Source organism: Mesoplodon densirostris, chromosome 2, assembly GCF_025265405.1.
Source record: "Mesoplodon densirostris isolate mMesDen1 chromosome 2, mMesDen1 primary haplotype, whole genome shotgun sequence".
Lineage (NCBI taxonomy): Eukaryota > Metazoa > Chordata > Mammalia > Artiodactyla > Ziphiidae > Mesoplodon > Mesoplodon densirostris.
The window spans coordinates 161,102,556-161,122,267 of NC_082662.1; the positions used below are offsets into that span (position 1 = coordinate 161,102,556).

The 19,712-nt window shown below is 36.3% G+C and overlaps 1 protein-coding gene across 1 annotated transcript in view; it reads left to right on the forward strand.

Moving 5' to 3' along the window:
• SLC9C2 (solute carrier family 9 member C2 (putative)) overlaps positions 1-19,712 on the forward strand; it is a 95,185-nt gene that overhangs the window by 35,150 nt on the left and 40,323 nt on the right. The window contains exons 13-17 of the mRNA XM_060078601.1: positions 1,353-1,450; positions 2,455-2,574; positions 5,583-5,781; positions 6,703-6,891; positions 9,675-9,824. Of these exons, the coding sequence (XP_059934584.1) occupies positions 1,353-1,450; positions 2,455-2,574; positions 5,583-5,781; positions 6,703-6,891; positions 9,675-9,824 (756 nt within the window). The remainder of the gene's footprint in view (positions 1-1,352; positions 1,451-2,454; positions 2,575-5,582; positions 5,782-6,702; positions 6,892-9,674; positions 9,825-19,712) is intronic.

The following is a 19,712-nucleotide window of genomic DNA, read 5'->3' on the forward strand; positions in this document are numbered from 1 at the left end:
CCCCCGTTCTATTAGTTAAAGTAAATCACAAAGCTAGCCCAGATTCAATGAGTGAGGAAGACCCCACCTTTGAAGGAAGGAGCAGCAGTATTAGTTACAAAGAGGCATGGGAAAGGCATGCTACATTGGGACCATTGTTATAATGACCTACCACATTTACTTTTTAAACCAACAATCCCATGTAATGACCCACTTCATGTTATCTTTTCTAAAAAAATTGAAATATATTTGATTTACAGAATTGTGTTAGTTTCAGGCATACAGCATAGTTATTCAGTTTTTTTTTTCAGGTTATATTCCATTGTAGGTTATTATAAGATATTAACTATAATTCCCTTTGCTATACAGTAAATCCTTATTGCATATATTTTATGTATAGTAGTTTGTATCTGTTAATCCCATACCCCTAATTTGTCCTCCCCACCTTTCCTTTTTGGTAACCATAAGTTTGTTTTCTGTGTCTGTGAGTCTGTTTCCATTTTGTGTATAGAATCATTTGTATTATTTTTTAGATTCCACATATAAGTGATATAATATTTGTCTTTGTCTGACTTACTTCACTTAGTATGGTAATCTCTAGGTCCATTCATGTTGCTGCAAATGGCATATTTCATTCTTTTTTATGGCTGAGTAATATTCATATATATATATATATATATATATATATATATATATGCCACATCTTCTTAAGCCAATTTTCTGTTATGTGCACTTGGGTTGTTTCTATGTCTTGGCTATTGTAAATGGTGCTGCTATGAACGTTGAGGTGCATGTATCTTTTTGAATTAGAGTTTTAGGGTTTTTTTTTTTTTTTTGGATATATACCCAGAAGTAGGATTGCTAGATCATATGGTAGCTCTATTTTTAGTTTTTTAAGGAACCTCATACTGTTCTCCCTAGTGGATGCACCAGTTTACATTTCCTACCAACAGTGTACAAGGGTTCTGTTTTCTCCACACTCTTTCCAGCATTTATTATTTGTAGCCTTTTTGATGATAGCCATTCTGACCAGTATGAGGGGATGCTTCATTGTGGTTTAGATTTGCATTTCTCTAATAATTAGTGATGTTGAACATCTGAAGTAAACTCTTTGAGTTGTATAGATTTCGAGTTTCCTGAAGCCAGAAGTCTTTGTATCTTTTATAACATCCAAGAGAGTACTTTGCAAAAATGCAATATTCTGTAAATATTTAAATTGAATGAAATTTATTTCTTGCTCTAGAAGTTTTTGAATAGTATATTTTCATATATTGAGTTCAATAATAATAGTGAGGGGTATGTAAAGGTCAAACAGAGTACATTACAATAATGTTTTGGTCCTTTGTAATTTTTATTTAAAATTGTATGTTTAGAGTAGCTTTGAAAAACAGTGTAATGACGGAGTCCTCAGTGTAGAGGCAGCCCGGACATTAATTGGTGCAACCAAAAGCTATTGCCACATCCAAGGAAAGTAAGTATAATACTTCTTTAATTGATATTTCCAAAATTGAATGGGTATGTGATAGAGAATGAACAAACTGAGAGTTCAGTGTCCAGATTGATCAATCTTTTTATCTTATCTATCTGTCCATTCATCCATCCATCCATCCATCTACTTCCTATTTTACTTTACTTTACTTTTCTATTTTACTTCCTATTTTCCTTGTTTATACTTTTCTCCCTGAAAATTCATAACTTTGATGACACTGGGAATTTCTGGAGGAAGATTTGACTACAGAGCAATTATATGAGAGACAAGGGGAGCCATGAAAAAGAACCCATATAGTTTTAATTATGATGATAATTATTTTGTCTTTATATCATATTTACTAAATTACTGCATAGAGGAAGTAAGGAGGCCTGGAGCCTGCCATTAAACTGCTTTCTGGGGTGGAATAGGATCATAGGATCTGGAGGAATTGATCCAACCCATGGAACTGATAGATACAATTAAATATGATGGGAAAGGCTCAGTATCTTAGAGATATATTGATATCTGATTACAGTCCTGAAACATTAGATAATGGATGATCTAAGACAAACCTGTGGGGCAGGATAGGAGATTCTGTCTGGATGATAGATAACATTTCAGCAGCCTGGTAATATATCTGGGAGATGTAGCATCAATTCCTAAATAAAGTTTAGGAAGGACAGGGACTTCAGGGCCTTGGAGAATCTTGGGCTAGGCAAGACATGACAAAAGGAAGCTTGATTCTGAACCCCAAAGAGTTGGATTCTTAAGTTTTAATTATGTTCTACCTCAGGTCACGGATAGTTCCAGGAACATGGGCAGCAGGAGTCTCCCACTAAAAATGTTTCTGTTCCGTGACCATGGGTGGGTAGGTGGATGAATACAGAGGCATATTTAATAAACCCATATTACATTTATGTTTAGTATAGCTTTCTGTTTTATATTACCCAAAGGTATAGCACTTGCTTTTCATTATAACATGTATGTATATTTTTCTCTTTTAGATTCATGAGTATTTATGATGTTTCAACTTATGTAAGAGCTAGAAGTTGGCTTATGAAGTTTAAAAACTTATTAACTTTCTTGGAATATCATAAAGATAAGGCACCTCTTTTTCTATATGGGTAAGTATTGTGAACCTTTAATAGCAATGTACTTGAAAATATGACCTTTTCTACATTGTCAGAATAGATTACTTTGATTTTCCCTAAAAGAAAAAAAGAAAAAAAACAACCCAACTAATATTATAGTCAAGTCTTATTGATTAAGTGCGGAAGGAACAAAGTGCTTGCTTCTCTTTCTCCGTTCTGTTTTACCAATTTCATTGGCACCTCTATTAGAGAGTGTGTAGAAAAAAGATGAAAAGGATGGTCATATTTGGATTCTTCAAGTTTTAATTACCATGTCTTAGGGTCACATTACATGTTGGACTTCTTGTGTATTCTTCTGATATTCTTCTGGGATGAGCAGGGGTGAGAAATAGCAAACTCAAAGACTAAATCTAGCTCTAAACTTAATTTCATCTGTGCCATGGGATGGTTCTGTTGATGTCTATAATTAGGAAAAACACAACATGGCCTTAATAATACTTATAACCAATGTCCAAAATATCGCAAAATACAGATTTTTCTTATCTGTGTAGACTCTTTGTTTTGTTATATAACATAAGTTGTGAGCTTATATACTTTTTAGAGCAGAAAGACAAAAGTTTTTCTACTAACAAACGATGTCAAATGAGAAAATACTGGGACCATTAATGCTAATAAATTTTAAGTGGGTGTTAACATGCTTTTCATAACAAATTATGATAATTTTTTACTTTCTTCCATTTATTAAGTTTACAGAAAAATATAAAAATTTAAAACCCTAGGATCTTGACATATATCCAAGTAACCTCTTTTTGTCAGCTTCTACTTTAGGTGAATAGAAAAAATTTTTTAAATGTCATAGTAATATTGAATAGAATATTTCATTCTGTTCCTAATTTTAAGCATTGTTGATGTTTTTCTCTAAATTAATTTGTTTCTTGCTTTTGATGTATGAATTTTTGCATTGTTCCTATGTGCGATTAGCCTTGATTTTAAAAAATGCTCTCCAGACAAATCTCAAACAAACAATCCAACCTTACACCTAAAGGAGCTAGAAAAAAAAGAACAAACAAAACCTTTAGTTAATAGAAAGGAAGAAATCATAAATATCAGAGCAGAAATAAGTGAAAGAGAGACTAAAAAACAATAGAATAGATAAATGAAACTAAGAGCTGGTTCTTTGAAAAAATAAACAAAATTGATAAACCTTCAGCCCAACTCACCAAGAAAAAGAGAGGGCCCAAATCAATAAAATCAGATGAAAAAGAAGTTACAACTGAAATCACCAAAATACAGAGGATCACAAGAGAGCACTACAAACAGTTATATGCCAATAAGATGGAAATCTAGAAGAAATGGACAAATTCTTAGAAAGGTACAATCTCCCAAGACTGTAGCAGGAAGAAGTAGAAAATATGAACAGACCAATTACCAGTACTGAAATTGAATCAATAATTTAAAAACTCCCAACAAACAAAATTCCAGGACCAGATGGCTTCACAGATGAATTCTACCAAACATTTAGAGAAGAGTTAACACATATACTTATCAAATTATTCCAAAAAATTGCAGAGGAAGGAATGCTTCTGAAATCATTCTCTAAAGCCAGCATTACCCTGATACCAAAATCAGACAAAAATATCACAAAAAAAGGAAATTACAGGCCAATATCACTGATGAGCATGTCAATAGATGCAAAAATCCTCAACAAAATATTAGCAAACCAAATTCAGCAATACATTGAAAGGATCATACACCATGATCAAGTGGGATTTGTCCCAAGGATGCAAGGATGGTTCAATATGTATGTATATATTCCATATATATAATGGAATATTACTCAGAAAAGAATGATATTTGCCATGTGGCTGGATTTACTTAGGTGGTATTATGCTAAGTGAAGTAAGTCAGACAGAGAAAGTCAAATACTGTATGATTTCACTTATATGTGGATTCTAAAAAAACAAATGAATAAACTTAACAAAAGAGAAACAGAGTCATAGATACAGAGAACAAACAGGTGGTTTCCAGAAGGGAGGGGTCAGGGGAGGAAAGAAATAGTGAGGGAAATTAAAATGTACAAACTTCCAGTTGCAAAATAAATGAGTAACCAGTATGAAATGTACAGTGTGGGGAATATAGTTAGTAACTATGTAGTATCTTTGTATGGTGACATATCATAACTAGACTTACTGTGGTTATCATTTTAAAAGGTCTAGAAATATTGAATCAGTGTGTTGTGTAACAGGACCTAACATAGCATTCTAGGTCAATCATACTTCAAAAACAAACCAACAAACAAATCCATAGAAAAAAAAGATCAGATTTGTGGTTACCAGAGGTGGGGGGTGGGAGAGGGGAAAGTGGATGAAAACAGTTACCAGGTACAATTTCCATTTATCTGATAAATAAGTACTAGGGAGGTAATGTATTACACCATGATGAATATAGTTAACACTGCTGCATGTTACATATGAAAGCTGTTAAGGGAGTAAGTCCTATGGGTTCTCATCACAAGGAGAAATTTTCTATCTGTTTAATGTTGCATCTATATGAGATAATGGATGTTCACTGCACTTACCGTGATGATCAGTTTGTGATGTACGTAAGCCAAACCATTATGTTGTATACCTTAAAACATATACAGTGCTGTATGTCAATTATATCTTAAGAAAACTGGAAGAAAAAAACACCCCCCCAAAAGCCACCCTCCCAAATGCATATGTATTTACAGTACCTAATGTTTTGGCAAAGGTTAATGAAAATGTTTCTTCTACCTGGGTGAATAATAAGCATAAGACATTAACTTTAAAAAAAAGCTCCTCAGCCCTGATCTAGATTACCAAGAGCCATATTTTTATCTTTTTCCCTTATGATTTGTATGTCTAGAAAGTATGGTTTAGATTTTTGCTTAGCTATTGTTACATATTATTTGTATCTTTCTTCAAATTAATGTTAATATTTATTTAAACAAATGAACTTCAGATTTTAAGTGTTATACCTTTAAAGTGATCTGACATTTTATTTGATCTCTTTTTTTTCAGGAATAATAAATTTCTGAGTTTTATATATCGCATTGTATTTTCAGAAGAATTTGAATATGCAGGACATATTATAAGAATAATGTACATTTATCCTATGATAATGCATCTATGGCCAATGGCAAGAGAATTAAATGTGTCAGCACTGATATTAGTAAACTACTATTTTGTATTTTTATATCTGTTAGAATCAGCATTGAAGGTACTGCTTAAAATAGAAATGTATCCTATAAAAAGAACAGTTTAGATAATTTGAATCTATTTTTGTCATTTTTTTGAAATAATTGATACTAGAAGCCTTTTGCTGTAACAGTTGATATGATCCTGGAATTTTGGTAATCTTTTTGAATTTTCTGAGTTTAATAATGAAATCCGTAAAACAGTTAGTCTTGGATATCAGACAAGAGAAGTATCATAAAAGTGGAGAGAATCTCAAAGATCAGGCAAAAGAGAATTGAAAATCTAGACATTTGCTGTTTCCCTCAAATACTCCCTGTAATGATGCAAAGAATAAATAAGTGAATAAAACCAAAATGGTTTGCTAGTTACTTGTAATAATATAAGATGAGAACTACTTTTTAGGATAAATGCTTCAAAGATGATTTATCAGCATTATTGTTTTCATACTTTATTTATAATTAATAGTATTACAATGAATCTGTTTAGTATTTTTCATTGCTTTTCTTTGGCATTACAGCTTCATAATAGATTATGTATATTTGGAATCAAATTATAATTTTTTTTTTTTTTTTGGTGGTACGCGGGCCTCTCACTGTTGTGGCCTCTCCCGTTGCGGAGCACAGGCTCCGGACGCGCAGGCTCAGCGGCCATGGCTCACGGGCCCAGCCGCTCTGCGGCATGTGGGATCTTCCCAGGCCGGGGCACGAACCCGTGTCCCCTGCATCGGCAGGCGGACTCTCAACCACTGCGCCACCAGGGAAGCCCCAAATTATAATTTTTGATGTAGGATTTTTTTGAATTTCAAATGAATGACTTAAAACCCAACTTTTGGAATATAACTCATTTGTAGTTAAGGATTTAACTGTTAATTTTTAAGAATCCCCTCCCCATATCATTGTATAGTGCTATGAAATGATGTACATTCTGTATGTTTTCTAAACAGATAACAATTTTGAAAAGCAGATATTTTCATCAACGTTGGAATACTTTGGAATTTTTTATCGTGCTTATTGGAATCGTTGATATATTTTGTATATACTTTGTCAGATTGAGACCAGACCACTTGGTTCTTATTCAGTTTACAGTAATAATAGGTTATTTCAGAATAATTAGATTTATTCCTCTTATCAAGGTAAAACTTCACATTTTAAAATACTGTTTTTTTTCTATACTATTTGTCGAATGAATTAAGAAACCTCACTATTTTGAAAGAAATGAGGGAGGGAGCTGTCTTTTCTCCTGGAACCCTCTCTTTATAGGTATCTGTATGGTTCACTCTCTCACTCCCTTCAAGTCATTGCTCACATCTCACCTCATGGAGAATGTCTTCCTTGATCTTCTTCTACGCTACGTAGATGGGTGTTCCACCCATCTCTCTGATCCCCCTCCACTTGCTTAAATTTTAATTTTTCTGCATAGCACTTATCACTTTTTTACTGTATGTTATATGTGCTTTCCACGAGGTAGGGATCTTTGTTTTGCTCACTGATGTAACCTATGGCTCCAGAATGGTACCTAGTATATAGTAAGTACTTAATAAATTATGTATTGAATGAATAAATGAAAACAGTGGTGCCCCTTGCAGCAGGATAACCCAGAAACAAGTTCTCCAAGTTTTAGTAAAATTTGCTCATAAAGCCCTAACTGTGCAGAAGCATAAAAATATTTACCCTAGAGCCCACACTACTTACATAGCCCACTGCCTATGAAGTTCAGTTTTACTGTGGCCTTCAGTCTCCTTAACAATGACCATTTCTTCTTTTCACGGCTCTGGTTTTGATTCTGAAGGTAGATCTTCAGATTTTCAGTCTCTGTTCTTAAGCCTCCTTTCTCTTTCTAATGCAGTTGCATTATATAAGCTTTTAACTTGGGTGCTTTAGATGATTTCACTTGCCACTCCATATTTTTGAGTTGCTTAATTCTTATTACATCAAATAAGTTTGTTAGTATGTATTGAAGTTATAGAGGCTTAATATGAAAAAACATTGCTGTAAACCCTGATGGCAAAAGGCATACATTAGAATCCTCCATCCAGTCCCCATTCTCCAAGCAATTTTATAGTAATCTTAAAGGCAAAATCGTCTGAATGCCCAGACTTGTGCTTGTTGACTTCCTTTTTTTGTTCCTTCCTTGATTCTATATTAATGTTACCAAACTTTAGTGTTCATAAGAATGACTCTACAGAGTTGTATGCACAATTTATTTATGATTTTTTCCCTGTGAGCTGAGTTTAGAGCAAAGTGTCGACATAAGGTATAACCCACCATAATACAAACGACTCTAGAAATGAGGATATGTAGAATGAGGCTAAGTCTTAATGCAGAAGGTAGAGGCGTCCTTAGATAATCAGTTTTTATACAGGGATCTTTTTTTTTTTTTTTTTTTTGCGGTACACGGGCCTCTCACTGTTGTGGCCTCTCCCGTTGCGGAGCACAGACTCCGGAAGCGCAGGCTCAGCGGCCATGGCTCACAGGCCCAGCCGCTCCGCGGCATGTGGGATCTTCCCAGACCGGGGCATGAACCCGTGTCCCCTGCATCGGCAGGCGGACTCCCAACCACTGCGCCACCAGGGAAGCCCTATACAGGGATCTTATGCAGATGAATGTAAAATAATTATTTTAGAAGGAATACTTTGTGAAAAGTCTCTCTGAGTGAAATAAAGATTTAAAGATGTGTTATTGTGGAAGTCAACCCTATTTAAGGTGTGAACTAGTTGCTATTTCTGTTTAACATGCTCTGACAAGTCCCAGTGGAGTGTATTTAAGTAAATATAGTCATGATTAGCTTTTGTTTACTGAGCAGTTACTATGTTTCAGGAACTGTGCAGACCACTTTACTTACATTATCTAGTTAAATTGTTATGAGAGCCCTGTGAAGTAGGTGTCACCACTTTATCAAGTTAGGTGTCCTAATAGCCAGTCTCAGCAAAGTGTGGCTTTCAAAAGAAACAAATCTTTCTTGGAAAACTTTGAAGAATATTGGAGACCTTTACTTCAGATCGGCCCAGGGGGTGCCAGTGCATCATGGAATAAAACTTCATAAAAATCCTCTTTAATATCTCTCCCTCTGCCCAAAGTTTCACAACCAGAATAACAGTTTAAAAAAAAATCTGTTCCTTCTCTGCTCTTGTGACTCCTTCTCTGTGATGTTCTTTTCCTGGTCACATCTTCCTCTTGCCCCTCACCATCCTCCCTGTGCTCTGATGTGCATCTGTCTCTGTGATTCACTGCATTGCTCGTGAGGGCCACTCCACTGGAATTCTGGTCCTTAGGTATTATTATCATCATTGAACAGATGAGGACACTGAGTCCTTGGAGTCACTAAGTAACTTGCTCAAGGTCACAGAGCTGGTGAGTAGCAGAGCTGGTATTTGAACCCAGGGAGGTTTATATTTAAAAATCCCACTCTCCTCAGTCACTGCACTCTCCTCAGCTTATGATTTGAGAAATTTAGAGCTAAGGAGTATCTTAGATACCCTAAGGTCCTTATCTTACAAGTGGAGAAACTGAGGTGTAGAGAGAAGATTTATTCGGTTGGTTACTATCACCCAGGTTATTGGGGTGACCTCTCTTGTCTCCTGAAAACTGGTGATATGGAGAATGAGGGAAAGTGCAGATAGGGATTTCCCCTTAAAGCTACAGAACAGTTCTTTGAGCTTTCATTTCTTTAGAGTGGCTCTCAAACTTGAGTGTGCATAGAATCACCTGGAGGACTTGTTAAAGCACCGATTTTGGGACCCATCCCCAGAGTTTCTGATTCAGCAGGTCTGGAGTGGGGCCTGAGAATTTGTGTTTCAGCAATGGCGTCACATTTGTGTTTCTAACAAGCTTGTTAGAAATGACACTTTGAGAACATCTGCCTTAGAGGGTGCTTTTCCTCATTAAATTTTCAGTTTTTTTCTCTCTGTTATTCCAGGTACTAATACCACTGCTGATGAATATTGTAGATGTGCAGATCAAAAAGCATCTCAGCTTGATGTATAGTATTACAAAAGGCTATGTCAAAAGTCAAGAGGATACCAAGTTTTTAATAAAACAAATTTCTAGCCAAGAATCAATAAATCAGGTGAGAGACAAGCACTGGTCATTTGGGGAAAACATCACTTAGGTGTCTTGATTTCTTTTAAGACCATTTCTGCATGTATTTGACCCAATAGATAAATTATATCAAGTGAAAGGGATTCAGTTGTTTATTATGTGATACGAGGTGCTGCAGAGAACAGTCTCTGCTCTTTAAATTTCAGCTATGATTATCAAACTCATTTATGATCTTCAGAGAAGAAAATCTATTCGTTTTCATTTTCTGAGTGCAGAGGAGAGATTCTGTCTGTCTTTGTAACACTCTCGAAGGGTAGGACACTTGAAATAGGCTTCATGTAGGAAATGAGACATGAACAAGGCTTTAAGGAAAGGGTAGGTCTGAAGTGGCGGGAGAGAGAGGGAAAGAGAACAAAGATTTGACAGTGAAAGCTTCAAATGCTGGTACTGAGGAGTGCATAAGTGGTAGTATTTATTATTATTTATCATTCAAGATCCTCATTTCCAGGCAGTTTAAGGTAAGTACCAAATGGGAGATGAGGATGTAAGCACATTACGAACTCACAGGTGGAATGAATCACCTCCTAACCAGCTTCCCTCACACCAGTCTGTCCACTACAGGCCCCTCTGCAATTTAGCAGAGTTATGTTCCTAAAAGGGCTATTTTAACTTTCATATATGATTTTCTGCTTCAGAGTATTCAATTCTATGGCCTAAGAGGTAAGGTCTTTGAATATACACACACAGAACACTTACGGTAAAAAATATTCATGCATAATTTTGCAACTTGGAAATAATATAATAAAAGAAATAAAATTATCCCTCTCAGCCCTCTACTCTACCATCTCCCAGAGACAGCCCCAAAGCTACCACTCCTGGGTTAAATTCCTCTACTATTAGCCAATAATAATTTTAATAATATGCATATTATTTAATTCTTTTTTTATGGAATTTTATTTTATTTATTTTTTATACACCAGGTTCTTATTAGTCATCAGTTTTATACACATCAGTGTATAGATGTCAGTCCCAATCGCCCAATTCATCACACCCTCACCCCCGCCCCCCACCACTTTCCCCCCTTGGTGTCCATACGTTTGTTCTCTACATCTGTGGCTCAATTTCAGGCCTCCAAACTGGTTCATCTGTACCATTTTTCTAGGTTCCACATACATGCGTTAATATACGATATTTGTTTTTCTCTTTCTAACTTTCTGACTGTATGACAGTCCCTAGATGCATCCATGTCTCTACAAATGACCCAATTTCGTTCCTTTTTATGGCTGAGTAATATTCCACTGTATATATGTACCACATCTTCTTTTTTTTTTTTTTTTTCTTTTTGCGGTATGCGGGCCTCTCACTGTTGTGGCCTCTCCCGTTGCGGAGCACAGGCTCCGGATGCGCAGGCCCAGCGGCCATGGCTCACGGGCCCAGCCGCTCCGCGGCATATGGGATCCTCCCAGACCGGGGCACGAACCTGTATCCCCTGCATCGGCAGGCGGACTCTCAACCACTGCGCCACCAGGGAGGCCCCCACATCTTCTTTATCCATTCATCTATCATTGGACATTTAGGTTGTTTCTGTGTCCTGGCTATTGTAAATACTGCTGCAATGAACATTGGGGCACGTGTGTCTTTTTGAATTATGGTTGTCTCTGGGCACATGCGCAGTAGTGGGATTGCTGGCTCATATGGTAATTCTATTTTTAGTTCTTTAAGGAACCTCCATACTGTTCTCCATAGTGGCTGTATCAATTCACATTCCCACCAACAGTGCAAGAGGATGCCCTTTTCCCCACACCCTCTCCAGCATTTGTTGTTTGTAGATTTTCTGATGATGCCCCTTCTAACTGGTGTGAGGTGATACCTCATTGTAGTTTTGATTTGCATTTCTCTAATAATTAGTGATGTTGCTCAGCTTTTCTTGTTCTTCTTGGACATCTGTATGTTTTCTTTGGAGAAATGTCTATTTAGGTCTTCTGCCCATTTTTGGATTGGGTTGTTTGTTTTTTTACTATTGAGCTGCATGAGCTGTTTATATATTTTGGAGATTAATCCTTCGTCCGTTGATTGGTTTGCAAATATTTTCTCCCATTCTGAGGGTTGTCTTTTTGTCTTGTTTGTGGTTTGCTTTGCTGTGCAAAAGCTTTGAAGTTTCATTAGGTCCCATTTGTATATTTTTGTTTTTATTTCCATTACTCTAGGAGGTGGATCAAAAAAGATATTTCTGTGATTTATGTCAAAGAGTGTTCTTCCTATGTTTTCCTCTAAGAGTTTTATAGTGTCTGGTCTTACATTTAGGTCTCTAATCCATTTTTTTTTCTTTTTTTTTGCGGTACACGGGCCTCTCACTGTCGTGGCCTCTCCCATTGTGCAGCACAGACTCTGGATGCACAGGCTCAGTGGCCATGGCTCACGGGCCCAGCTGCTCCGCGGCATGTGGGATCTTCCCGGACCGGGGCACGAACCCATGTCCCCTGCATCGGCAGGCGGACTCTCAACCACTGCACCACCAGGGAAGGCCTCTAATCCATTTTGAGTTTATTTTTGTGTATGGTGTTAGGGAGTGTTCTAATTTCATTCTTTTACATGTAGCTGTCCAGTTTTCCCAGCACCACTTATTGAAGAGACTGTCTTTTCTCCGTTGTATATTCTTGCCTCCTTTGTCATAGATTAGTTGGCCATAGGTGCATGAGATTATATCTGGGCTTTCTCTCTTGTTCCGTTGATCTATGTTTCTCTTTTTGTGCCAGTACCATATTGTCTTGGTTCCTGTAGCTTTGTAGTATAGTCTGAAGTCAGAGAGTTGATTCCTCCAGTTCCTTTTTTTCCCCTCAAGACTGCTTTGGCTATTCGGGGTCTTTTGTGTCTCCATACAAATTTTAAGATTTTTTCTTCTAGTTCTGTAAAAAATGCCATTGGTAATTTGATAGGGATTGCATTGAATCTGTAGATTGCTTTGGGTAGTATAGTCATTTTCAAAATACTGATTCTTCTAATCCAAGAACATGGTGTATCTCTCCATTTGTTGGTATCATCTTTAATTTCTTTCATTAGTGTCTTACAGATTTCTGCATACAGGTCCTTTGTCTCCTTAGGTAGGTTTATTCCCAGGTATTTTATTCTTTTTGTTGCAGTGGTAAATGGGAGTGTTTCCTTAATTTATCTTTCATATATTTCATCATTAGTGTATAGGAATGCAACAGATTTCTGTGCATTAATTTTGTATCCTGCAACATTACCAGATTCATTGATTAGCTCTAGTAGTTTTCTGGTGGCATCTTTAGGATTCTCTGTGTATAGTATCATGTCATCTGCAAACAGTGATGGTTTAACTTCTTCTTTTCCAATTTATATTCCTTTCATTTCTTTTTCTTCTCTGATTGCCTTGGCTAGGACTTCCAAAACTCTGTTGAATAATAGTGGTGAGAGTGGACATCCTTGTCTTGTTCCTAATCTTAGAGGAAATGCTTTCAGATTTTCACCATTGAGAATGATGTTTGCTGTGGGTTTGTCGTATATGGCCTTTATTATGTTGTGGTAGATTCCCTCTATGCCCACTTTCTGGAGAGTTTTTTTTTTATCATAAATGGGTGTTGAATTTTGTCAAAAGCTTTTTCTGCATCTACCGAGATGATCATATAGTTTTTATTCTTCAATTTGTTAATATGGTGTATCACATTGATTGATTTGCATATATTGAAGAATCCTTGCATCCCTGGGATAAATCCCACTTGATCATGGTGTATGATCCTTTTAATGTGTTGCTGGATTCTGTTTGCTAGTATTTTGTTGAGGATTTTTGCATCTATATTCGTCAGTGATATTGGTCTGTAATTTTCTTTTTTTGTAGTATCTTTGTCTGGTTTTGGTATCAGGGTGATGGTGGCCTCATAGAATGAGTTTGGGAGTGTTCCTTATTCCACATTTTTTTGGTAGAGTTTGAGAAGGATGGATGTTAGCTCTTCTCTAAATGTTTGATAGAATTCACCTTTGAAGCTATCTGGTCCTGGACTTTTGTTTGTTGGAAGATTTTTAATCACAGTTTCCATTGCATTAGTTGTGATTGGTCTGTTCATATTTTCTATTTCTTCCTGGTTCAGTCTTGGAAGGTTGTACCTTTCTAAGAATTTGTCCATTTCTTCCAGGTTGTCCATTATATAGGCATAGAGTTGCTTGTAGTAGTCTCTTAGGATGCTTTGTATTTCTGTGTTGTCTGTTGTAACTTCTCCTTTTTCATTTCTAATTTTATTGATTTGAGTCCTCTCCCTCTTTTTCTTGGTGAGTCTGGCTAATGGTTTATCAATTTTGCTTATCTTCTCAAAGAACCAGTTTTTAATTTTATTCATCTTTGCTGTTGTTTTCTTTGTTTCTATTTCATTTATTTCTGCTCTGATCTTGATGATTTCTTTCCTTCTGCTAACTTTGGGTTTTGTTTGTTCTTCTTTCTCTACTTCCTTTAGGTGTAAGGTTAGATTGTTTATTTGAGATTTTTCTTGTTTCTTGAGGTGGGCTTGTATAGCTATAAGCTTCCCTCTTAGAACTGCTTTTGCTGCATCCCGCAGGGTTTGGATCGTCGTGTTTTCATTGTCATTTGTCTCTAGGTATTTTTTGATTTCCTCTTTGATTTCCTCAGTGATCTCTTGGTTATTTAGTAACGTATTATTTAGCCTCTATGTGTTTGTGTTTTTTAACGTTTTTTCCCCTGTAATTGATTTCTAATCTCATAGATTTGTGGTCAGAAAAGATGCTTGATATGATTTCAATTTTCTTAAATTTACTAAGGCTTGATTTGTGACCCAAGATGTGATCTATCCTGGAAAATGTTCCATGTGCACTTGAGAAGAAAGTGTAATCTGCTGTTTTTGGATGGAATGTCCTATAACTATCAATTAAATCTATGTGGTCTATTGTGTCATTTAAAAATTCTGTTTCTTATTTATTTTCATTTTGGGTGATCTTTCCATTGGTTTAAGTGAGGTGTTAAAGTCCCCCACTATTATTGTGTTACTGTCGATTTCCTCTTTTATAGCTGTTAGCAGTTGCCTTATGTATTGAGCTGCTCCTATGTTGGGTGCATATATATTTATAATTGTTATATCTTCTTCTTGCATTGATCCCTTGATCATTATGTAGTGCCCTTCCTTGTCTCTTGTAACATTCTTTATTTTAAAGTCTATTTTGTCTGATACGAGTATTGCTACTTCAGCTTTCTTTTGATTTCCATTTGCATGGAATATCTTTTCCTATCCCCTCACTTTCAGTCTGTTTGTGTCCGTAGGTATGAAGTGGGTCTCTTGTAGACAGCATATATATGGGTCTTGTTTTTGTATCCATTCAGCAAGCCTGAGTCTTTTGGTTGGAACGTTTAATCCATTCATTTTTAAGGTAATTATCGATATGTATGTTCCTATGACCATTTTCTTAGTTGTTTTGGGTTTCTTTTTGTAGGTCCTTTTCTTCTCTTGTGTTTCCCACTTAGAGAAGTTCCTTTAGCATTTGTTGTAGAGCTGGTTTGGTGGTGCTGAATTCTCTTAGCTTTTCCTTCTCTGTAAAGCTTTTGATTTCTCCATCAAATCTGAATGAGATCCTTGCTGGGTAGAGTAATCCTGGTTGTAGTTTCTTCCCTTTTGTCACTTTAAGTATATCATGCCACTCCCTTCTGGCTTGTAGAGTTTCTGCTGACAAATCAGCTGTTAACCTTATGGGAGTTCGCTTGTATGTTATTTGTCATTTGTCCCTTGTTGCTTTCAATAATTTTTCTTTGTCTTTAATTTTTGCCAATTTGATTACTATGTGTCTCAGTGTGTTTCTCCTTGGGTTTATCCTGTATGGGACTTGCTGTGCTTCCTGGACTTGGGTGGCTATTTCCTTTCCCATGTTAGGGAAGTTTTCGACTATAATCTCTTCAAATATTTTCTCGGGCCCTTTCTCTCTCTCTTCTCCTTCTGGGACCCTTATAATGGGAATGTTGTTGTGTTTATTGTTGTCCCAGAGGTCTCTTAGGCTGACTTCATTTCTTTTCATTCTTTTTTCTTAATTCTGTTCCACAGCAGTGAATTCCACCATTCTGTCTTCCAGGTCATTTATCCATTCTTCTGCCTCAGTTATTCTGCTATTGATTCCTTCTAGTGTAGTTTTCATTTCAGTTATTGTATTGTTCATCTCTGTTTGTTTGTTCTTTAATTCTTCTAGGTCTTTGTTAAACATTTCTTGCATCTTCTCGAGCTTTGCCTCTATTCTTTTTCCGAGGCCCTGGATCATCTTCACTATCATTATTCTGAATTCTTTTTTTGGAAGGTTGCCTATCTCCACATCATTTAGTTGTTTTTCTATGGTTTTATCTTGTTCCTTCATCTGGTACATAGCCCTCTGCCTTTTCACCTTGTCTCTCTTTCTGTGAATGTGTTTTTTGTTGCACAGGCTGCAGGATTGTTGTTCTTCTTGCTTCTGCTGTCTGCCCTCTGGTGGATCTAATTATTGATTTATTATTTCTAAACAGCCTTTATTTACTCTTTGCCATGCAATATAAGGAGATTAAACATTCATCTCCTTTAACCTTTTCTTTTTCTCTCAAATTTTTGGAGCTATTACTTTTACAGGGAAACAGTTTATAACATTTACCTTCTATGCTGTACGTATAATTGTCTTCATTCTTTTCAGTAAATGACTCTATAGATGGAAAACCAAAAAACAACCTCTACTTTATGATTATATAAATATTATGATCATATAAATGTTATTCACTCTAGAACCTATCATTTGATTGAATCCATAACAAAGGAAATATGATCCTATGTCATTAAACCTTTCGTACTTGAAGGAGACTCTTCTCTATGAAACAACAAATGAATTAATTTTTTTAACAATACCTTCCTTCTCTTCCTTTAAGTTATATTCCTCAGCCACTCTTTCTGGAGTCTCATGTGAGCTCCCTTTTTACTTTCCTTTCTATTATGCTGGATTATGTCCTTAAGAAATTTTTTCCATACGTCCAAAAATTTTCTGTAAGTCCAAAATTCTTTTTGTTTTGATTTTAATTGTTTGACTCTTCAAAACCATTTTCCTGAAGTCATTGCCCCTCTGTTTTCAGCATTGCTGATACATGACCGATTTTACTTTTGCTTTTGTAGGTGACTTTTTCCCTCACTCTTTAAAGTCTTTGGGATTTTCTTTTTATCCTTGGAGTTCTGAAATTTCACCAAGATGTGTCTACGTGTGATTTTTTAAAAAAATTTGTTCCATTCAGCACATGATGAAGCCTTTATAATCGGAAGATTACCATCTTCCTTCCATTACTTCTTTGATTATTTTCTCCCCTCTGTGGTTTCTATTTTCTTCTTTCGGCACTCTTTTAAAGAGAGTTTTGAATATCTGTGTTTAGTCCCTCTTTCAACTTTCCTCATAACTTTCAACTCTTTCCTCTTTGCATTGAGAACCCCCAGTTTGATTTTCCAGGTTCCTAAGTCAGTCTTTAGCTTTGTCTATTCTGTTATTCAGCCCATTTGTTAACTTTTTTTTTTGACAAATACTATTTGTCAAGCAATCAGGAACTTTGATTGCTTCTTTTTTATAGTAACTGTTTCTTTTTTCTTTTTAAAAGAATGTGATATTCTCTTGAACGTCTTTATTTTAAGTATTTCTGTTTCCTGTATCAGTTCTGCTTCTTTGAGGTTCATTCTTCTATTTGTTGTGTTTGGTTCTTATCTTTCATTCAGTTTTTCCACCCAGTGTTTGGTGATTTGGGGTTATATTTTCATATATGTAGATGAAAATCTAAATTGAGTAGTAGCAATAGCTAAAGGGTGTTTTCTCAGCCCAAGTGAGACTCCTGAGTTTTAATCCAAGAATGAATTTAAATCCTAATTACTGAAGCCCTAGATCTTATAATTGTGTGCATAAAAACAAAATCAGGATGGGCTGGGGGTTATGTCTTCCGGTTGTTGTGCCCATTTTTTGTGATGACTGTTGGTTGCCTCAGGTTCTCAGCCAAGAAAGAGAGCCTGTTTCTTTATCAAATTCAGGAGAGGGAGAGGCTGTGAAGACACCTAATTTAATGTTTTAATTTTTAATTTCTAAAATACATAAAAGATATATTGTTAAATATCTTTAGCATTTAAGATTTCTTTTTTATAATCAGATACCACTATAGGAAGAGTATACCTGAATTTTAGGAAAGCATCTGACATCTTTTATGAAATCCTTACAGACTGGATAGAGAAATATTATCTAGATTTATCACAGGAGTATTGATTATTGGATCCAATATTAATGTGCAACAGAATTCTATCCTGTTGATTTACTTAGAATATTGGAGAAGAAAATTAAAAGAACTACTGAAAGTTTAGGTTGATCTATATTAGGAAGAACATAAAGCTATTCATAGGAGAAAATATTTCAGAAACAGGAAGAGGAGAGAAGAAAAACAAGAGCCAGTGGGGGAAGTTAAGAATGTGTTTTGAGGAGTTTGGGTGAAGGCGTAGCGATTTGGGGGCAGAGATTTGCCTGGAAGTGTAAGACATGAAAAGAATTCCCCTTTAGCATTTTTAAAGGAGACTTCAGTAAACATTTAAATGTCTTATTGAGATGTGTTTAGATATCAAACTGGTGTTTATTTTGAAAGTGACACGGTTCAAGAAACTGGCCAGTGGCAGCTCACCTTTAGAGAAGTCACATGTATGTCCAGGCTTTCATGGTTATTTTCTCTTTGTGGGCAGGAGTCGGTTCCTAATGGTGTCTTATGCAACGTCATTCTGTGGCAATTTTACAGAGCTGGTAGTATGAAGGGGGCTTAGCTGCTGTCTATGAACTGTTGCAAGCAGGGATGGAGCACAGTATGTAGGTGTCACGTGCAGGCTAATAATTTGGTACCTTCCCATTGCTGATTCAGTGTTATCAAGTGAGAAGAAACAATTTAATAAAAATTGTATACTCAGGGAATTCCCTAATGGTCCAGTAGTTAGGACTCTGTGCTTTCACTGCCAAGGGCACGGGTTCCATCCCTGGTCTGGGAACTAAGATCCCGCAAGATGTTCGGTGGCAAAAAAAAAAAAAAAAAAAAAAATTGTATACTTCATTCTTATATCCAAAATGAGTGATTAATGTGACTTCTCTAAACAAAACAACACACAGTTAACTTTAACTGCTTAAATTTTAGATAACAAACCAGTTGTTCCTTGTAAATAGGAAGGTACCATGCATGATTTGGGTGCAGAATTTCAGCCATCTGTACCTGACTGTCCTAGAGAACTGTCAGTTGTTTAGTCCCAGGGCTGTTGATGTGGCCAAGTGGAAGCTCCAGAAGGACTCAAACCTAGAGGGCAAGCTCCATGTAGAGCCATGCCTGGGACATGGTGGGAATTGGACAAATACCTATTGCATGAATGAACAGATTGGTTAGCCCAGAGTGGACCTCTTTCTTCAGTTATGTCAGGAGTTATCTGTAGGAAACATGACCTACTTGACACCATATTTTCTCATTATTCCACTCATTTTTGCATTCCCGATAGACTGGCTCCCCAAACACCTTCTCTGTTGGCCACCCTCTCGTGGCACGCTATCTATGAGAATTCTCCTTGATGCACAGTGGAGTGTACACTTGTCTTTTCTAAGAAATATTAGGCACAGTAGTTATGTAAGCTACTATACAACATCCATTGCACTATGAGTGTGAGCCTGGGGAAATCAGCAGAATTGACAGAGAGGGAAGATTTGAGCTAAATATCTCACCCAAACGCTAATCTAAGTGAGACTTCTTCTACCGTACTTCTTTAAAAAATTTTTTTATTTATTTAATTAATTTATTTTTGGCTGCGTTGGGTCTTCGTTGCTGCACGCGGGCTTTCTCTAGTTGCGGCGAGCGGGGGCTACTCTTTGTTGTGGTGCGCAGGCTTCTCATTGCGGTGGCTTCTCT